Raw genomic sequence first — 20,554 nt, forward strand, 5'->3', positions numbered from 1 at the left:
AGTCACGCTTAACTCCAAGACCACATTTTCTCTTTGGCCAGGGCCCCATCCATCTTCAAATGCAGCAACAGTGCATTCAGCTCTCTCATACTTCAAATCTGACTTCCCTTTCTGCTACCAGGCAAAGAGGGCTTAGGACCCTGGCTTGGCTCAAGGTCACCCAGACTATCTGCCTCTTGCTGGGTGCCATGCCAGACTGTGAAGATCATAGACATGGTCTTCAAGCTTGCTTGCTGTGTTCCCAACTTCTGGCCTGATATTTGGGCTAAATCACAACAGGGGCACAAAGATTCCCAATCAAAACTGGGGCTCTGTGAGCAAAGCTTGCAACAACAACACAGCAATGCTTTGGAGGGGGCCACTGAGAGTGTGTGGTCTGATCAACACTTTTTCAATGAAACTGAGACACTGCCCCTAATTTGATTAAATAATAGAAGACCAGCCTGCCGATAAACGTTATCTTTATGAGGATATAATGTCTAAAAGCCCCTTTGAACACCAGGATTCCCACTTTGCAGAATTTTCCCACCTTTGCCTTGCCACTCTCACCATCCCTCTACCGTGCCCCGTGTGCACAGCCTGCTCCACGTGCCCACACAGGTCAGGAGGAATGCCGGCTTCTTGCAGGGCGTCCAATGGGTTTTTGTGCCAATGTGATCATGATGGCTACAGTGCTCCTTTTGTCTGTTCATATGTTTGTTTCCATTTAGCAAAAAGGAAAGAGAAGAGTTATTGTAAGAGAAGGGTCATCTCTTAGAGCTACCACTACCCCCTGTGTTTATAAGGAGCCTTGATGGGGTCTGCCATGTTTTCTGGTGCAAAACTCACCTGTCTTTGCTTGGTAGAGATGTCTCTTTACTAGTTATTCCAATACTCTATATTCCTTCCCTGCTGCGGACTGACGCAGACCCCTTGGGTTCTTCACTACAAGTAGTTTTTCTGCTCAATGACATCTGTATGGGTTTACCCTTCTTCCCCTTGCACCAGAATGTCGACAATCCCAGGTCAGATGTCTCCAAGGAGTCTAGACATGTTTGCACAAACATATGGAAATCCTTAAGAACTGCAAATGATCAACCAGGAATGGCTGGATGCCTCTCAGAATTCTTTACTTTTGTGGAGGTTTGTGTTTACCTTGTACTGGAAGTGCTTTCAAGCCTATTCCCTTGAAGTGCCTTGCCTTCCTGGGTGCCTTGCTCATTTGTGCTTCGTGCCTCCTTCATTCACAAGAACCATCAATCAGGGCCTGAAACAAGGCAGCTGCTTGTAGAATCAAAACCACCACATCACGGCTGACAGCAAGGGGATGCAGCGGGCATTGTTGTGTGTACACAGGCCTTTATCTCTTTGAGAAGCATCTCTGTTTGAAATGAATGAGGCAGACAAGAGTGGTAGCTTCAAAAGCAACTCTCCTCTGGGCATGTCTTATTGAAAGCCCTGTGCATCACTGTTCCTAGAAAGCAGACAGAATAAAAATAAAGCAAAGCTGAGGCAGGCTCCCAGGTTCCAGTGCAAGGGACTCACTGCTGCTTCCACCTGGATGGACTGCTGGATGTTTGCCTTTGCTTTTTGGATTTGGGTTTGTAAAGTTAACGTAAAAACAGCTGTTTATCCTGAACCGGTGATTATGCTTTAAAATTACATAAACTTGCCTCCACAAGAGCCCAGCCCACAGGTGTGATGGCCCCTCACTTAGCTGCCATCTCTTCAAGGTACCATCGCTGGTAGGAGCAGAGCAGCCATCAGTACTGTTGCTATGGTTACAGCTGCTGGACTACAGGGTTGGCTGATCCCTGGGCCAGCTCTTCCACACTTATCATCTCCTCTAAAGCAAGAGGCTTCCTTATTCCCTGATCCATTTGTATTTGGCTGCTAGAAAATGAGAGTGCACACCATTTTACATGATGTTGCTTTATCCTCTGTAGATTTTTAAAGACCCTAACGCTGCTTAGAACCCAACATCTAGGGCTAATGGAAAAATTAAAGTTCTAGATGTTCTATTCGAAGCCCAATAGCTGAGATCATCCTGATAATTGACTTGTGGATTTTCACCAATATGTTTTGTTTGCAGAGGGTTTGCAATGAATGCTAGAGTTTCAAGCCAAATATCTGGCTTACAATTGGAAAAAAAGGTACAAAATGTATTTGATGTATGGTTTCATTTATGAATTCACTGATTTTTTCCATTCTCCTATATAAGTATTCTTGTAATACGTCTTACATTATTGCATTGTCATATAAGAAGCATTTTTATTGATGTCTTTACATTTTATTTGAAAGAGAGTAAGAGACAGAAGGGAGGGAGGGATCTCTTTCATTCACAGGCCATTTGCCTGTTCCACTGCCAGGGCTGTGCCAGGCAAAGCCAACAGACTACAACTCAATCTATGTCCCCCATGTGGGTGAAGAGACTGGAGTGTTTGCGTCTCATTTGTTGCCTCCCAGGGTGAGCATAAACAGGGAAAAAAATCTGTGGGGAGGGGCTTGGAACCTTTGCTGAACAAGAGCCCACATGACAGCTGTCAGAGAAATTTCAGAAAACTGCTCTACTGCATCAGGCTGGAAATGCACCCCCATATTCTTCTGACAGAATGGGTAGATGCCAACAGAGATTTGCAGTTGATGCAACTAAAATTAAATCACATCATCCTGGACTTTGTCAGATCATCATCTTCTAGGCTGTTCGGCTCTCTGTGTGGCAGTGGAGCATTGTCTAATTTAAGGAACTCCAGATCCTAAAATACTAAGAACACACTGGAAATCTAAAAGCAAACTCTCATTTAAATACCAGACCTTCCTTTTGATTAGCTGTGCTGTCTGCTCCAGTTTGACCCTGGGAGCAGAAGTGAATAAGCTTGGCTGCATTCCACGCAACTTTGATTGACATCGAGGTTCTTGTGGTATAAGGGACAGAGAGCCTCTCCAGATTCCAGCGTCACTGGATGAGCATGTTACGCAATCCAGGAAGTATGAAATCTTGCTTTCTGATGCTGCTGCTGTTGCTTCCGTTTTTCCACTCTTGATGGACACAATGGAGCTGGCAGCTCCCAGGTCTATCATGGGCATAAAGACACCTGACCTGTACCGTCTGGGTACTCAGTGAACTAAGTGGAAAGCAAAGCAGTGGTTCCCAGGACTACTGAGTTTGAATCGAGCTGTGACACTGTGCATTGCAGCCAGAGAAGAAGAGAAAGAGAAACTGAACTGAAGCCTGCTTCTCAGAACTTCCTGTTGTAAGTTACTCTAATGAAATTCACGAGAAATTTGAGGTCTATTTAGAGAAAAACATAGGTGTGATTAGCCCCAGTTGCAGTATAGATGTTTTCTGTAACCAACTTACTTTATTAGTTACTACCCAGAAACCTGCTTTGAGTGAGGATTCCAGAAGTGATGTCTAAGACAGCAAAAAACGGTCATGACAGTTATATTTTACAAGTCGCTATCCTAATGATATGCAAGGCTCATACACTTCCATCCTTAAGAGCTTGTTTCATCTTCACAGAAACTCGAGGGGATTGGCGTGCTTACTGGGAGGATTTTACACATGAGGAAACTGGTAGCTCCTGGCGGGGTAATTCAGAATCCTGTGGAAAATCCACGGTCCGTAGGTGAGGGCCCACATCATTTCACGATACTATTTGCATCCCAATGACTCCACAGATTTAACTTCAGGACATCTTCTGACATTGGGTTAAAACAAAAGACCCACTAATTAATATGTGTGCTGCTTAAACCTGGGTATGCAAAGTATTAAAGTTGCAGAAATGCTATAAAGTTAAAGAAACTCATAAAACCCAAAACAAACACCTGGTAGAGTGGCTAGCATGTAAACGAGACTTTCAGCCCAAAAAGTGGGAGAAGCATGTGAAGAAGCTCCTGACTACGATGACAGATTTAAAAATCAGATGGAAAGTCAGCAGAGGTAGAAATGCCAAGAGAAACAGAACATACAAACTTCACTGGGAAGCTTCATCTCTTTTGGAGGGTAAAGGGAAATATTAGATAACATTAAAATAAGGATACATTCAAATAGGCAAAAATTTAGACGACATTCGAGTTGTGACGAAAACACATATAGGCTTAAAAATTACACAGAGGTTATGAATATACATGGATTTTAAGAAAGTTTGCATCAAAACTACTTTTGAAGTGGCCATGAACATGTAATACAAATACTAGTCACCTCTGTGCACGTGGTTTTCTGGTTATTTTTGTTATTTGCCTTTCTTTATCTGTTATTTTTGTGCTATGACCCTACAGTAAACATATAATAATAAAGCACTAATAAATATGATAGTAAATGTGGGGTTTTAAAGGATCTAGTATAAAAGAAAACAAATATTGGGATATTGGTATCCCAGAGATGATGGTTTCTACAGAAAAATTCATTTCAGTTTTAGTTGTGTCATCATCACATACATTCTAAAATCTTCAATCTCTTATTGTCTATCTATATATACATGTATATGATATTTTAACTGGGCTATTAAATACAGCTATATGGTAAATGAGTGGCACACAGCTACCAAGATGAGTAAATTCTACAAATACCAGAAGATTACAATCACAGGATATCTTTTATAAAAGAATTTCATTCTTAGTTATGAATTGTATATGTGTGAGACTGGAAAGAAAAGTGGAAAACATGAAGACACAAAAGATACATCTGAAGAAAAAGATTATAAATCTGACTATATGAAAATTTACAACTCTGTTTAACAAAGACACCATGTGAACTGGAGGGGAGGGAGGGAAGACAAACTGGAAGAGGATATTTACAATGCAAATAACTTCAAATAATTAAAATCAGTAATAAAACACTAATGAACTAATTGAAACACAGGCAAAGTACACAATTTATGACAAAGGATATTTAAATGGCCAATGACAGACATATAAAACTATTCAACTTTCCCAGTAATCAAAAAGATGAAAATGAAAACAGTGAGATTCCATTTTTATCCATCAAACTGGTAGCAATGAAATAATCTGACATCCTCAAGTCCTGGTCATGACATGGGCAAACTGGAAGCATATTGTAGAGATAACCATTTTTGGAGAATAAATGGTCAGTATCTGGTAGTACTGAAAGGAATCCTACTTTATAATCCAGCAAATTCACTTCTAGGGTTAGATTCTAGAAATTCTTATGGATTATTCAATGTCCATTTAAACAATGTAACACCAAAACAAGAAATAAAATTAAAATAGACAAGCAGCCATCATCCCACAAACAAACTGATGTATTCATGTGTGAAGTCATGTATCAACAGAGGTAAAACCCCAAAACATCATGTTGGATTAATAAATAAGTTGCAGCTAATTGTGTAGAGTATTATAGATTTAAAACATGCACAATCTGGTATATGTATGTATAAGCATATTTATGTGTACACATATTTATATTTATCTGTGTACTTCTATTGCAAACATACATAAACATGAGTCAGAGAAGTAGACACCAAAGTCAGGATACAACTGCCTGGGAGGAAGTAAAAAGTTTGGAAAGAAGTATGTCTTTTTTTTTTAATTTATGTATTTTCATTTGAAAAGAAGATTTTATAAAGATAGAAGAGAAAGAGGTTTTTGCTTCTGCTGGTTCACTTCCCAAACAGCCACAACAGCCAGAGCAGAGCTGATCCAAAGCCAGGAGTCAGGAGCTTCTTCTGGATCTCCCATGTGTTTGCAGGGACCCAAGGCTTATAGGCCATCCTGCACTGCTTTCCCAGGCCACAAACAGAGAGCTGGATGGGACGTGGAGCGGCCAGGACAGGAGCTGTTGCCCATATGGAATGCCAGCCCCACTGGTCAGAGGATTAGCCTGTTGTATCACTATGCTGGCCCCAAGAAGTATGTCCTTATGTAGATATTCAGCACATTAATAATAGGATGCATCTATAGTGAAATGTTGTAAGTGCTCATTATACTTTAGGGAGCATTTGAAATCATTAAAAATTTTTCTTAAATGAGCAGCTGAGTTAAAAAATATAGTACGGGGACAGGTGGATAGAACAGCAAATAGGAGCTAGCAGGGAATGGCTAAAGTGGTTGAGTCTCATCTCCTGTGCTTCAATCTGGCACAGCCCTAGCAGATGCAAACATTTGGGGTGCAAACCACAAAAGGGTCCTCCTCTCTCCTCTTCTATGCCTCTCTTCCCTCCCTCGGATTCTCTTCCTCTCTTCCTTTCAAATAAATAAAATTATTTAAGATCTATTACACATATAAAAATATATAAGCAGGTATACAAAACATACAAATGTCATGAATGAGCAATTCAGGAAGAAGAAATATGCAAAAAAGTGAGAAAATCAGCATGCTGATTTATTCAACTTTAACCCACTTGTGAAAGAATTAAAACATGCATTTATAATTTTGGCTTATCAATTTAGCCTGAACCTAAGGCAATGTTAGCAGGGATAAAAACCGGGACAAAAGAGTGAGCACACCTATTCAGTGTCAGTGAAAAGCACAAATATACATGGGGGCAGGAGCGCCTGGAGCGATGGCTCAGTGGCTAAATCCTTGTCTTGCACACACCAGGGTCCCAAATGGGTACCAGTTCATGTCTTTGCTGCTCCACTTCCTATCCAGCTCCCTGCCTGTGGCCTGGGAAAGTAGTCGAGGATGGCCCAAAACCTTGGGATACTGCACTTGTGTGGGAGACCTTGAAGAAGTTCCTGGCTCCTGGCTTTGGATTGGCTCAGTTCCAGCCATTGCAGCCACTTGGGCAGTGAACCAGTGGACAAAAGATCTTTGCCTCTGTCTCTCTTTCTCTCTCTAAATCTGCCTTTCCATTGAAATATAGCTGCATCATTTAAATTTATTTATTTATTTACATGAGGGCAGTGGCGCAAGCCTTGGGCCAATAGCACTGCTTTCCCAGGCACATTAGCAGGAGTTGCAGGGGAAGTGGGGCAGCCAGAATTTGAACCAGCATCTATATTGGATGCCAGACCCACAGACTGTGGCTTTTTACTCTCATGGTACCAGCCCCTATGGCTATATTTTTTTAAATAAATATACACACAGGAGAAATGATTTGGAGGTAATCAAATGAAAAAGTCAACAGTGTCTATCTTTGGGTGTGAAATTGTAACTACTCATGTTTTTCATTTTGTTCCTTTTTTATTTTCTTGTTTTTCAATAACAAACATTTATAATAGAAGAGGCTATTAAAATAAAATGCAGAAAATAAACTTTGGTTGATTAAAGATTTAAATATAAAATTTAATTATGGAAGAACTTAGAAAAAATATTTATCAAATCTCTGTGGGAATCTTAACTCTCTCAGCTTGAAGTAACTGAAATGATTATACTATAAAAATTAGCATTAATAAAGATTTTTAAAGGGGGAGAATATTTCTATCAAACAATATAAATAATCAAGATCTATCATACACAGCTAATTTAAATTTGTAAAATAAACGTTAGAATGCCAAAAGATAAGTAAGTAAAAGGACCATTCCCACGTGAGAAATACAATTGGTAGACAAACTGGGAAATTGTTGATTTTCACTAGAAATCAAAGAAGTGTATATGAAAGCAGTCAGAGGACAACAATTTACATATTCTAAAGAAACAAGAGCAAAAACATAGAATGCCAATTCTCTGATGTTGATGAAGCTGACCAGAAATGGATCTAGGCATCCTTTTATAACCATAGTGTCCATTCCCTTTAACCAAGGAACTCATTCTTACGAAATTGCCTGGCAAAAGCAGAAAGGTCCCTCTTCGTCAGCATGACTTCCAGCTATTGGACTACTCAGGGCTCTGTCCTTGGAGGCCTTCCCTCCTCCACCCACATACAGTGCTGGGAGACTCCCCACCTCCACACCCAGATGGCATCGCGTGAGTCTTTGGGGAGAAAGGCTGGAGCCGAGCTGGCCGAGGGGCAGGAGAGTGTTTGAGGGGAGTTAGGGGCTTTTCACTGAGAGGAGGCAATAAAGATAAGAGGAACATGCCAGGGAGTCTGAGAGAAACCAATGGTATCTCTCATCATATGCACCCCTGATGTTCATAGCCAAACATCCAGGCATCACACATGAGGAAGGTCAGCTGCCCCAATCCCACTCAAAGCCGGAGGGAATTGTTGCCAAACAGCCCACAGAACACACCACAGCACACCCTTTGAGCTTTCTCAGCAAGACCTGTCCCACCAGGAGCCAGATTTGGCCTTCTGTGGAGGGCTAAGGAACAGTGAGGTATATCTGGTCTGAGGCAAGAAGCAGAACTGCTTGGGACCCCGACTCAAGATCTCAGTCCCTTCCGGGGGGTTGTCCATTTGTCCCTGGCTGGCATTCCTGCTTCATGTAGACTATTTAAGGATGGTTGGATAGTTACCTTCTCATCTTGTTCATGACCTTGTTAGGTGATGGCCTTGTGAATTGGGAGTTTCCAGTTCTGCTGTCTCCATGGTACATCATTTCCATTTTAGCTAAGGCAGAGCTGGGCTCAAATCCAAAGCTTCTGTCCCCAAACCATGCCCTGGGTTTGCCAAAGGGTGGATTTTCCTTTTTTTTTTTTTTAATATTCTTCTCTAAGATTTTATTTACTTGAACATCAGTTGCAAAGAGAGAAGGAAAGACCAAGAGAAACAAAAAAAAAAAAAGAGAGAGAGGAGAGAGATAGAATGAGATCTTTCATCTGCTTATTCATTTCCCTAGACACAAAGGCTAGGGCTGTGTGAAGCCAAAACCAAGAGACTGAAACTCCAACTGAATCTCCCATGGGATGTCAGGGGCCTGAGCACTTGAATCCTCCTTGATATTTTCTCAAGTGCATTAGCAAGGAGCTGGATTGGAAGTCTAGCAACTAATATCCAAAAGGCATCCATTTCAGATGCTTGCATTGCAGGCGGCAACTTTATGTGCTGTACCATAATATTACCATCTCTCTCTCTCTCTCTCTCTCTCATTTACACTTTTTACTTGAAAGACACAGCAACAGACAAAAAGTAAGAATGTTCTTCCATCCATTGATTCTTTCTCTAAATGCCCTCAGCAGCCAGTACTGGGCCAGGCTGAAGTCAGAAGCCAGAAACTCCACCTAGGTCTCCCATGAGGAAGGAAGGGGCCTGAGCACTCAAGCTGTCATTTGCTGCTTCCCATGGTGCACATTACCGGGAAGCTGCATCAGACACAGGCACTAAGAGAAGGTTGCAGGCAGTTTAACTTGCTGTGCCACAGTGCTGATGCCAACGAGTAGATCTTTTTATACATATCAACCTGTTCTTCCTTGTCTATGCACTGCCTGTGAAAAATGAACAAGCAAAGTTCATCTTCTATCAAGACCTAAAACAAACAATTTTGCTCTGGAGATGATATGATAGCAAAAAGAAACAGTCCTCAGAGGTCATGCGCCCTGTACAGATCTGTGTTCTCTTTGGGGATTCCACTAAACTCAATTCCACATAGGTTAACCTCTACGATGGAATCCCTGCTGTTTGCAAATGGGGAAAGAAGTTTCATTCTCTGAGAATCATAGTCAGACTGTTGTGGTAAAGGCCTCTGGTTAGGTCGGATCCAGATTGTTACTGACATGTGAGAAAGAAATCAAGGAGGAGATGTAGCTACAGGTGAGCTGAAAAGCAAGATTTACTGAGAGGCCAGTTCATACTCCAGAGAGAGTGTGATATTCCTGACTACATGAGTGAAAGAAAGAGTGATGCCCTTAAGATTTGAGATGATCCTTTACAGGATATGGGGAGGTGCCTGGGATATGGCTTAACAGTGTATTCAAAGGCAGAGCTTACGACAGGGCTTGAGTACCATCCATTTCCATGCTCTCTTTTTGGAAATCTCAGAAACCATGTGGCATCAGGTGTACAACTGGCGTGGGATTCAGGTGCTGAATGGAGTGGATATGCTGATTGTGGTAACTTCATTATCACTGGGAACACCCAGCATGCAGCTATGGTGGATATTTCTAGCCAGTACGAACCCCAGCAGAGTGTGGGATTTGGGTGCTGTATGCAGAGCTAGGGCCCACGTGCTGGCCATCCTTACTTCCTTTGTACTCATTACCTCACTATATCACTTCCCCCATGAGAGATTTTTACCCATTAATCTTTACGAGAGGTCAAAAGAGGAAGGTCCAACTTCTTTAACTTCCTCATACTATCAAATCAGGGAGTGAAAAATCCCTTGCTATCAAGCCTAGAGATCTCATTGCAGATTAGCAATGCCTGGAATCCCTTCATGACCACTATTTTTGCCTTATGCTGTTGAATTCTGGAAGAGACACATATGACAATCTAAATGAGTATTCTGAAGCCAAAAGGGAGCAAGGGTGAGAACCATGTCAGATAAAGGAATACATTTTTTACTGCTTCCCAGATAGTCGAACCTTTGGTTTGATCATAAACTTTTTGACATATTTTTCTCATGCCCACTGTTGTTCATGTAAGGGCTGCAGGTTTTATTAATCATAATGTCTATTTCTCCCTGCCCTGCCAGTAGATAATCTAGGACTAGCTTATTGTCAACCATCCCTTTAGCTAAGGAATCTAAAAGAATCACATAGTTGCTCCAAGGCAATTCTATGGTCTGGGCTAGTTACCAAAGGCAACAGGTATCTCAAAGATATATTTTATCCCATTTATCAGTTGGTTCTTTTGCCAACAGCAGGGTTGGGCAATGGGAATGGAACAGAGGAGTCAAGAAGCACCCTGTCTGGAGCATAGCCTGTCACCATACTCTGTCACAGGAGCATTTTGTCCTTTTGTATTTGAACTTTACCCAGAAGCAAAGATGCTTTCCAAATCCAGCTCACTGAAGTAAACCCTTGTTCAGGAGCCTTCTCCTTCTTCCCTGCTCCCTGATGTTCCCAATGCAGGCTGCATCTCAGCCACCTGGAAGTGTCTCCTGGCCCCAGAACTGACATTAGGCCAAATGAGGTCAATTCATGCAGATACCCCATCCTCCTCCTGGGAATAAAGAAATTTCCCCTCCACCCAAGCCAAAGCAACAGCACAAACTTCCTGAAGCTGTGCTAGAACAAACCTCTTTGAGCAGGGCTATGTGGCTGTGTTCTCTGGTGCTGGGCATGCATTGCCCCCAGGGGCACACACATTCTGGGCCTTGGCCATGGTCTCTAGAGTCTAAGAAGACAGATGGAGGAGACACTCATCAGCAAGTTTTGATACCTGACCCCAGCGAGACACCCCCAGGCCTTGGTGTCCCATCTCCAGCAACACTGGGCAGAATGCCAAGTTATGTCATTCCACCAGTGTGTTTTCTCTGAATATGAACTGTAGAACTGAGAAAACAAGCCGTTTCTCTAGACTTAAATTCAGGGTTAGCCACTCTAAGACTAGTGATGAGAATTGCTGAAGCATGTTAATGCACATATGGGGTGAAGGGGAAAGATATGGTACTTTATTATTATTTTTTAATGGCAAGGAATACGTAACAACTTAGGTAACAAATTTTTAAATTAATAGCTGGAAATGTAGACCCTATCCTTTTAAAAACACCATATATAGTTATATCCTGTATTATTTCAGTTAGATCCACAGAAAAAGAGAGAGGGAAGAGAAATACAAGAAACAGGAGGAGTCAAAAGCACAAGGAAAGATTCATAAATAAAAACATGAATTACTGATTGGCACTGCGCCAGGCACAATCATACGCACAATTCATGGTTTTCCTCATTTAATCTTCCGCAAACCCTGTGAGGGAAATTAGTGTTTCTTGTTTAGATGGAGGAAAGTGAGGCACAAAGGCACTAAATCTTCTGACAACTGAATGCAGTTCAAAAGCAAGGAGCCAGTTTGGAAATCCAGTTCCCAGTAATCACTAAATCTCACTTACCAAAGTCAAAGAAGGAGACAACCTTTCTTCTGAAATGAGCTTCATCCTCTTATCTTTAGAATTCTGTAGCCAAACACTTTATCATTTCTTAGCTAGAGGAATTACTGGGGAAATTTTGTGCTTCAGCGAAAACAAAGCAGTGTCCACATCTTAACTCAGCCTCCCTTATCTGATTCTAGTGTTCATTGCCCTTGAAGCATTTTACAACTCTGTAACTTGGATAACTTACACCAAGGCCAAATGCAAATTCTGTCCTATCCTATAGAAGTTTCACTGACTTTATCCCTTCCTGTCAGAGAGGTTGGTTCCCATCTGCACATTCAATTCAACATTTCAGCATTTATCCCTATAATTTTGTAGGTTTGTTTGTTTGTTTGTTTGTTTTTGCTTTTCTGAACTGATTTACACCCTTAGCTGTTTTCTCACTAATGAGTTAAACAATTTACCATCTGTTCATTTTTTTTTTAACCTACATACGAAGCTATCTTTGAATGAGAAAATCAAACTATTTTCCTAATGCTCTCTGGAGAACCCTGGTTATGATCTAACCCAAATGGTTTCTAGAGGGAATGGAAATGTGGGCATCTAAGTCTGTTGTTATAGCCTCACCCGGTCAAGTTCCTGTCAAACACTGCTCTATCCTTCACACAGTTCCACTTCTCTCATCTTAGCTGTTCTTTACTTTCACTGAGGAGAAGTAAGTTGTATCTAAATTATACAGCTACATATCCATTATGTATTCTCTGCTATGTCTTATGGGCTATTTCAGGGCATATAGCCAAATAGCTGATGAGAAATTTCCTGAGAATTTTTGGAAAATAGCAATAATAAGCACATGAGCTATGTTGTTACACAAAGCACAAAATATGTCACAATTCCGTTTCTTTAACCTTAGATACAAGGAGATCTCACAGCCCATTTCTATTGTCTTGGCAAAACGATGTTTCGTTGTATGAACTTTGAGTAATGGAAGCACAGTTCAAATCCCATTCCTCCACTTATTACTATATGGGATGGGGAGATTCAGTAACCTCTGCCCTCCAGAGTTTATCCCTCTGTACAAAGGGTTAACATGTCTGCCATCTGGGATTCTTCCTGGAGTTTAAAGGAGACCACACAGAGAGTATGACACTATGCACCTGCTTTGGAAGTTGGCCCCTGAATTATTAACCTCTGACTTCAAGACTTGCTATAGAATCAGTGACTAACCTCGCCTCCCCCATCAGTTTATGGGAAAATGATGAATCATTGGCAGCTCTTCAGAACTTGAAATAGATCATTGTGAATAACTGGGAATCAGTTCCTGGTTTCTTGCAGCCACCAGCTCCCTGTGCTAACCCCAGGAAGTTTTAGAGAGACGAGTTTGTGGTATGGCATGAAGAGGCTGGACCATTCCCATCTAACTAACACCTAGTCCTGCCCGATACCATGGTGAGAACTGTCTCCCTGGACACTCCATGGTTGGAAAAGCTGGAACCCAATGAGAGCCAATGTCCTAATGAGTCACCTCCCCAAGTGTAGCATTAGTTGGCTGAAGTTGGCCAATTCATCTCATGGCTTGGTCATTCTCTCTGAGGACTCTGATATGAACACCCCTCACCAAGCCCAACTAACACTACACACTTGCAGGATACAAGCACACCATGGATTCTCCCTGCCTTATGTCTTCCTTTCTTCCCACAAAGAAAAAAACTGGCAAACCCAAGGAGCCAGCAATGTTCAATGCTCAATGCCTTCCCAGCTATTCAAACCCAACCTCAATCTTCATTTACTTTTGCTTGCAAACATAATACAAAGAGAAAAAACCTGGCTTTCCCTTCTACCAAAACTACTAAAATCAAATGCATTTTTGCTACAAAAATCATCACAAAAAGGGTTGCTCTGACTCTGGGATTTTGTTGTTGTTGTTGTTTCTCAATTATTCCACAAACAACCCCCAATCTCCTGACAGGCAGAGTTGCTGGGCCAGCACAGACCAGGAAACGGAAGCAAGTGTGGCAATAGGACTCGACTCTTTATTTCCTGGCTGTGTGATTCTTTGTTTTAGAAGTTAAGAATCAGAGCCTCAGAGCCTCGTGGGGTCTAGAACCCTTCAATTCAATCTGTAAAGATGAGGCACGGAATCTTCCACAAGGGCTTTCTGAGCCTCTGCTTTCTTAACTATAAAATGGAGTTCTTTTTGACTTTCTTGAGCGACACTGATTTAACCTTTGCAATATTATATGACAAATGAGAAAACAGAAGTTGTAGAAATCTCCCAAGGTCACACAACCAATCTGAGATAGACCTACTGACAAAAACACTCAAAACCTGCTGGAAATGCCTGAAATACTTCATTCTTTCCAATAGTTCAAAATCTCTACAATCTTGTTACCACCCTTCATTTGTTTACAAGTCTATTTTTCTGACATAGATAAGGAAAATGTTTAACTCAGTCCAAACCCTTTCCAAACAAAGACATGTTCCAAACCAACTAGAAATGACAAGGTTTCCCCATCTATATTGCCAAATTCTACCTGTTTTTTGCTGTATTCTTATACCTATATTGTGCAAGAATGTCCACATCAACTGATCAATGGTCTAATAAAATCTCGCTCATATCCCTATGATATCCTGGTCCTTGGCAGGAGTAAGAGAAGGTGAGTCATTTCCTATGACGTGTTTCTGCAAACTTCCTACAAATCCCTTGAAAGTGGAATTTGTTCAGGTGTGTGGAAAGCCAGCTGGGGAGGGATTACAGGCCTGTGGTTGTTAAAGGAGTGGACGCTGGACTCGGATACCTTCACTGCCCCTCTCAGCTATTTCCTGGTGTGACATGGTTTTGTGCCATCCTCTAAGCTCATATATCTCAACTGTAAAATTAGAGGGAAGTACCAATCCTAGTGTAATTTTGTCAATGACTCTTTTCTTATCATGCCAACAAGAGCCTGGCATTCTTTGGGCAAGTATCCCCAGTTTCTAAAGATGAAGTCAGGAAAATATGATTCTGAATATAAAACAGTTTCATTCACTATAAAACAGTTTCACCTCCCTGACTCCCTGGCATCTTGCTCCTGGGATTTACTCTTTTTATCCCTGTAAAATGTTTCTTTCTTTTCTTCTGATTAACTTTCTTATCAATATGAAATTAAAAGAAAAGGTTACATTCAGGTTACCAAGTGCCAGTCACTTAAAAATCTCTATTTCTTCAAACAATTCTTCAAATTAAAAGAGAGCAAAGATTGGGCAATTTTTAAAAACTTAATTACAAGATCATTATTATTTTAGACTGAGGATTACAGACCAGAGTGAAGAGTCCCAGGAATTAGACAATTCTTTCTGGGATTGCAGACAGGGAAAAACAAAACAAAACTCTGGACTGCTAACCTGGATGATGCTGACAGGTTGGCTGGAAGTTCTGACGTCTAATAGGCTCAGCTGACCCCTGTGAAGTGCATAGGAAAGGAAGAGTTCTTAATAAATGTCTGGATCTGGGTCTGGGCAGACATGCAGCACAGTGGTTAAGCTGTCCACACCTCATATAGGGTTATCTAACTCAAGATCTGGCTAGTCTAATTCCCACCCGGATTGCTGCTAACATGTACCCAGGAAGTCAGCCCTGAAGACAAAAGTGCTCCGGTTCTTGATACTCAGATGAAGATCTGATGGAGTTCTGGGCTCTTGTACCAGCCCCAACTGTTGCGGGTATTTGAGGAATAAACCAACAGACGGAAGCTGGCTCGTTCTCACTCTCTCTGTGTTATGATAGAAAAAAAAGAAGAAATTAAAAATTAACTTCCGGACTTTCGTGGGCATGGGAATGACCAAAGATCCCACTGATGGGTCTGTTGACTAACTAGATGCACAGATGGAGTCAGGCATTGAAGGCCTGGCAGCTAGTCTGTCCCTCCAAAACAATCCTCAGACTTTTTGAAAACATCTATTTATAAGTTTTTAAAACTTGAGCACTCCCACAGTATACAGCTATTTATCGGCTTGTAAATAACGTTGCACTAATTATACAACATAGTACTCTATGCAAATTATCTAGTGCTAATATATTGTAAGCATTACACAAACACATAGAGTTTTCTAAATATGACATAATCAAATATGAAAAGTCTGTCCGGCCCTTATATATCCTAGGCAATGACTCTCAAACTTCATTGTAACCCAGAATAACCGGAGAATGTGTTTAACAGAAAGGTTCACCAGACTCTCACTCGAGCTTTGTCTTAATCATCGTTTAGCTGAACCCATAATCTGGCCCTTCTCTGAGTTCCAAGGTGACTAATGCTCCTTTCAGTTTTGGAAGCATGAATCCGGCCTGTTCTGGGTTCCTTTCTCCTTTCTTGCTAAAATTGCAATGGTGATTCTTGCTGTTGTCTGCCTCCTTGGCTCCCTAGATGAATTTAAAACAATGACAATAATAACAGCTTCCATGTATTGTTTCCCAGTAGTCAGGATTGCTGAAGACTTTTCACACATTGCCTCACTTAATCAGATCAGGCAGGAATTAGTCATCAGTCCCCTAATACGAAGGGACAAATTGTCAATGTCTTACCTATGATTACACAGCTAGTATATGATAGGAGAGAGATAGGAAGCGAGATCTATGTGGTTCCAAAACCTGGAGTTTTGACCACCAAATAAATTATCTCCCAAATAATTCACCACAATTTATTGAACCTCTATCACAATCCAAGTTCTTCACTGGTCCCTTGCTTAGAAAAGTCTGCAACAGTCAGGACATGCCTATATTTGTAGAGTTGTGACAATCCTGATGTATAATAAATAAGTTTATTTTCTGTAACCCACCTGAATTACTAACCCTATACACCTGTCTTTGGGCCTTTCTGGGTTATTTCTCAGCCTTCCCCCAATCGTTACTGATGTTATATATCTGGAGCAGGCACAACAGCCAGGCATGGAGTTGAAGAGTCAGCAGCGGGTTCTCTGTCATCAGACCACATGGGTGGCCACTGAGGGGCCTGTACTTTCATCAGCATGACTTCCAAGTTGAGGACATCTTTGACCAAGCCACATACAGCCATTTCCTCTCTGGGCTCCCATCTTCCATCTGGGTTCCCAGAAGGCAAGTGACTATTCCCTCTGCTCTCACACCCAAGAACCCATCTCTCCTTCCTCTGTACCTGCAAAGTCCAAGAGACTGATGGAGAGATGGGGGTGTCCTTCTCCCTCTGCATCTTTTTATAACATTGCAGCCTTTTGCTTTTCTTTTCAGCTGAGAATTCACTTGCTGTGAGATACACTATTTGGGAGAGACACAATATTTGCAGACTTCTGTCTATCTTGTTCCAAAATATTTATAGACTTCTATTTTGTTTTGTTTAAGTAGGAGGGAGCACAGGGGAACAAGTTGAGGCCCACATGATAAGCTGACATCTCAAATTACCCCCATTTTAGACGTGAGGAGAGGGAACTCTTGAACATTATGTAAAGTTTTACACAAGTGGCAGTAGCAGACCCAAGGTCCCCAGGCTCTAGTACCTCACACACAATGAAGGCCTCCCTAGCAACCTCTCTGCTCAGCTTCAAGGAAACACAACAGTCTGAGGGTGGAAGAGGCAGGGAGAGCATGCGTAAAGGGGGAAGCAAGCAACATCCCTGCAAGGGGGATGGACAGCCAATTCGTGGTTTCCAGCAGAGCTCCACTCAACCTGATTTGGCAGGAAATGGTGGCAGAGGAATTTGAGGGTGAGGCAAAGAAACAAGTGAGAGAGAACTACATCGACTCAGAAGGCTTTATCCATGTGGGATACTATCCAGTATCCAGTAGGTTAGTATTTCCCAGGTACTTGGTTTTGTTGGTGCCTCATGGTGAGTCAGTCTACAAGGAAGGATAGGGAATGGAAGTGGCTACTCAGAGTACTCAGAGGAAAGGGAGAAAGGTAGGCCCAGGGAAAAGGAGACCAGGGCTTTTGTGTCCCAACAATAAAGGAAAAAGGAAGTGAAGTAGACCAGTCACCTTCTATTTAACTGTGTAGAGTCGGGAGGAGTCATTCGGGTATCCAGGTATACCTGCTTCAGAAGCATCCCCAGGGTGCAGCCCTTTGGAGGAGGAATAGCCAGAGGAGAGCTCATGGGCTTTGGGCTGCAGTTACGGTGGTAGAACATCTGCTCGTGGCTTCTGGAAGGTACTTTCAGGCACACCCACTAGGGTGATCATGACCAAGTTATTCAGTTGCGCACTCAGCATTTCCATTCAGCCAGCCAGCTGCACACCCAAAGCTTAATTCCTAGTCTCCCACCACCAAAACTTCATTACTCTCAGCTTTTCCTCCTTCAGCTCAAAACAACCCCACTAATCTGCTCTCTCAAACCAAACTCCTTGAAATCATCCTTAACTTCTCTCTCCTTCTCCCATATCCCAACAGTCAGAAAATCCTGCTGGCCCAGTACCTTCAAAATATATCCAGCTCCTGTCTCCACCAATCCCAGTGCCATTATATAACCACACTGAACCAAGCAGTCATCACCTGTCACTGAAGAAACCTCGTCACTTTACCTTTGACTGCTTGCAAACTCAAGTGGTATTTCAAAAGTATAATAAAATAACTCCATTCTTTCACTCAGAACTGCTCCACGAGTCTTATGCTGTAAAAGCCAAAGCTGCTCACTGGCTCCATTGCTTTTCCTGGAACAAATCAGACTGGTGCCTACTTGAGGACCCTTGCATTCTCCTCCCCTAAGGTGTCCACAGGGATAACTCACTCACTTCCCTCAAAACCTTTGTTCAAAGTTCCACTTCCCACTAAGTTGCACCTGGACCCCTCTGTTTAAAAATCACTACCGCAGTGTCTCTCCTCCGCCGCCTGCATTCTCTTTTCTTTTTCTATAGGTCTCATTGCATTGTTACACTCAATATAAACTGTTCTTACAACCGTTTTCTATCATCTGACTCCTGCTACCCACACCAGGACCTGAGCTCCACAAGGATTCAGATCTGCTTGATTCACTTGTGTATCTCAACTCTGTAAAGTACCTAACACAGGGTAGACGTACAAACAAAGATGAACAGTTGCAATAACACAAGGGACTCAACGAATAGCACAAGAGCCAGATGCAACAGTATCACCCAACCTGGGCTTGCTGGGCTGCTTTACCTCTCAGTTGGAGTTTTTTTTTTTTTTTTTAAGGTTTATTTTATTTTTATTGCACAGTCAGATAAACAGAGAAGGGGCAGAGAGGAAAATCTTCTGTCCAATGATTCACTCCCCAAGTGACCACAATGGCTGGAGCTGAGTCTATCTGAAGCCAGGATTCAGAAGCCCCTTCTGGGTCTCCCTCATGAGTGCAGGGTCCCAAGGCTTTGGGCCATCCTCCACTGCTTTCCCAGGTCACAAGCAAGGAGCTGGATGGGAAGTAGGGCCGTCAGGATCACAGCAAGTGCCCATATGAGATTCCGGCGCATGCAAAGAGAGGACTTTAGCTGCTAGACTATCGTGTTTGGCCTCAGTTGGAGTTTTAATTAACCCAAGAAGGAAATGGCATGTTTACTCTTGGATCATGTTCACATGGGAATCTGAGCAAAGACATCTTTCCTGCCTCATCAGCTCCTCCTTAACCCTGAGTTTAGGGATTTTCGGCTCCTTTTATCTACAGGAAAGGGGACACCACACACTTTAGTAATTTTGCTCAATGGAAAATGAATTCTTCAGGGTGGTTTTGGTTGAGCAGCGTCCTTTCTTTTCCTTTCAAGGCTTAGTCTGCAGTTGGGATACCACTGTTCTGAGCTACCAGCCCTCCCCACTTGTGGTGTTGTCAGAGGGACACTTGGGCAACTACACCAAAGCCACCTACCTCTGACCTTTGGCAGAATTTCCAAACACGACCCTTTAACTCTAAATTGATTGATTCAGCATTACGACCTTGGCCCAAGAAGGCAAGGATACACGACAAAGTATTTTATTTTCACAACATTATCAGGATAAAAAGCTGTGTTCTAAACTAATCTTTTGTGTGTTAGATACAGTTAGAGTTGGGGTTGGGGGCAGCAAAGAAGGTGTCTGAGCACTGGATACCATGTGGAAAAGTTAATTATTAATGGGCGGACTTCCCTGATAAAGTATCAATAGCCATTCTGGTTTCTTTGGCTTCAGAAATTTACAAGAAGGCCTCGAGACCCTGAGTGAGACAGGAGAAATGGGAATTCTCCCGTGGGTCCCCATTTTCTTGGTTATATGCGTCTTGATCCAATCAAGTGCCCTTGGACAAAGCCCAAGACAAGGTAAGAGCCCATCTTCTTTCAGAAATGGGCATGGATTTTCCTTTCTTAAACGTGCGTCACAAAGAATCTGAAGGTTTCTGACTGTGTGAGACACATCTTGCTCTGAGGTATACCAGGTGGTTTAAATGGTGATCTCACAGGTTTCCAGTGACATGTAAAAGTTGATAAGCAGGACTTGAGTCTTAGAAAACAACTCTGAGAATACAGGTCTTCTATAAGCACCTGCAGCAGGCAGCAAGATCTCTCTTGTATCTGATTCTTGGAGTCATGCCACAACTCTTTGAGCAGAGAATGATATGAAAGAGTTTCTGATCTTCCTGAGAGTTAATCTGGCATCTAATTTGCAATTGGGAAACACAGCTTGCTGTGAAATGCTCCATCTTGTTGGAATTATCTAATTGCCTGGCTCTCTCAGAAGAGAGAACAGTTCTGAGAGTCCTGTTTCCAGGCAGGTCTGAAGCAGAGAAATCATGGCACAGTTTCCAGACTGCAGTTTACTGCCAAAGTTTAACC

General features: G+C 42.1%; 1 protein-coding gene and 1 long non-coding RNA gene across 4 annotated transcripts in view; one reads left to right on the plus strand and one right to left on the minus strand.

Annotated features, from left to right (window-relative positions):
* Positions 1 to 2,972: 2,972 nt before the first annotated feature.
* Positions 2,973 to 20,554, plus strand: part of LIPC (lipase C, hepatic type) — a 135,153-nt gene continuing 117,571 nt past the window's right edge. The window contains exons 1-3 of one of the 3 annotated variants that reach the window (XM_040969089.1): positions 2,973 to 3,233; positions 19,514 to 19,696; positions 19,914 to 20,041. In XM_040969089.1, the coding sequence (XP_040825023.1) occupies positions 19,957 to 20,041 (85 nt within the window). In that variant the 5' untranslated portion in view covers positions 2,973 to 3,233; positions 19,514 to 19,696; positions 19,914 to 19,956. The remainder of the gene's footprint in view (positions 3,234 to 19,513; positions 19,697 to 19,913; positions 20,042 to 20,554) is intronic. The other 2 variants (XM_040969090.1, XM_040969092.1) reach the window with 2 other exon arrangements.
* LOC121148787 lies at positions 14,971 to 15,523 on the minus strand. Its single transcript, XR_005882593.1, has 2 exons — positions 15,396 to 15,523; positions 14,971 to 15,235 (listed from the first exon to the last, which is right to left on the minus strand). It is a non-coding gene; the product is annotated as an uncharacterized LOC121148787 (long non-coding RNA).

Source organism: Ochotona curzoniae, unplaced genomic scaffold, assembly GCF_017591425.1.
Source record: "Ochotona curzoniae isolate NIBS_2020 unplaced genomic scaffold, NIBS_Ocur_1.0 scaffold_4701, whole genome shotgun sequence".
Lineage (NCBI taxonomy): Eukaryota > Metazoa > Chordata > Mammalia > Lagomorpha > Ochotonidae > Ochotona > Ochotona curzoniae.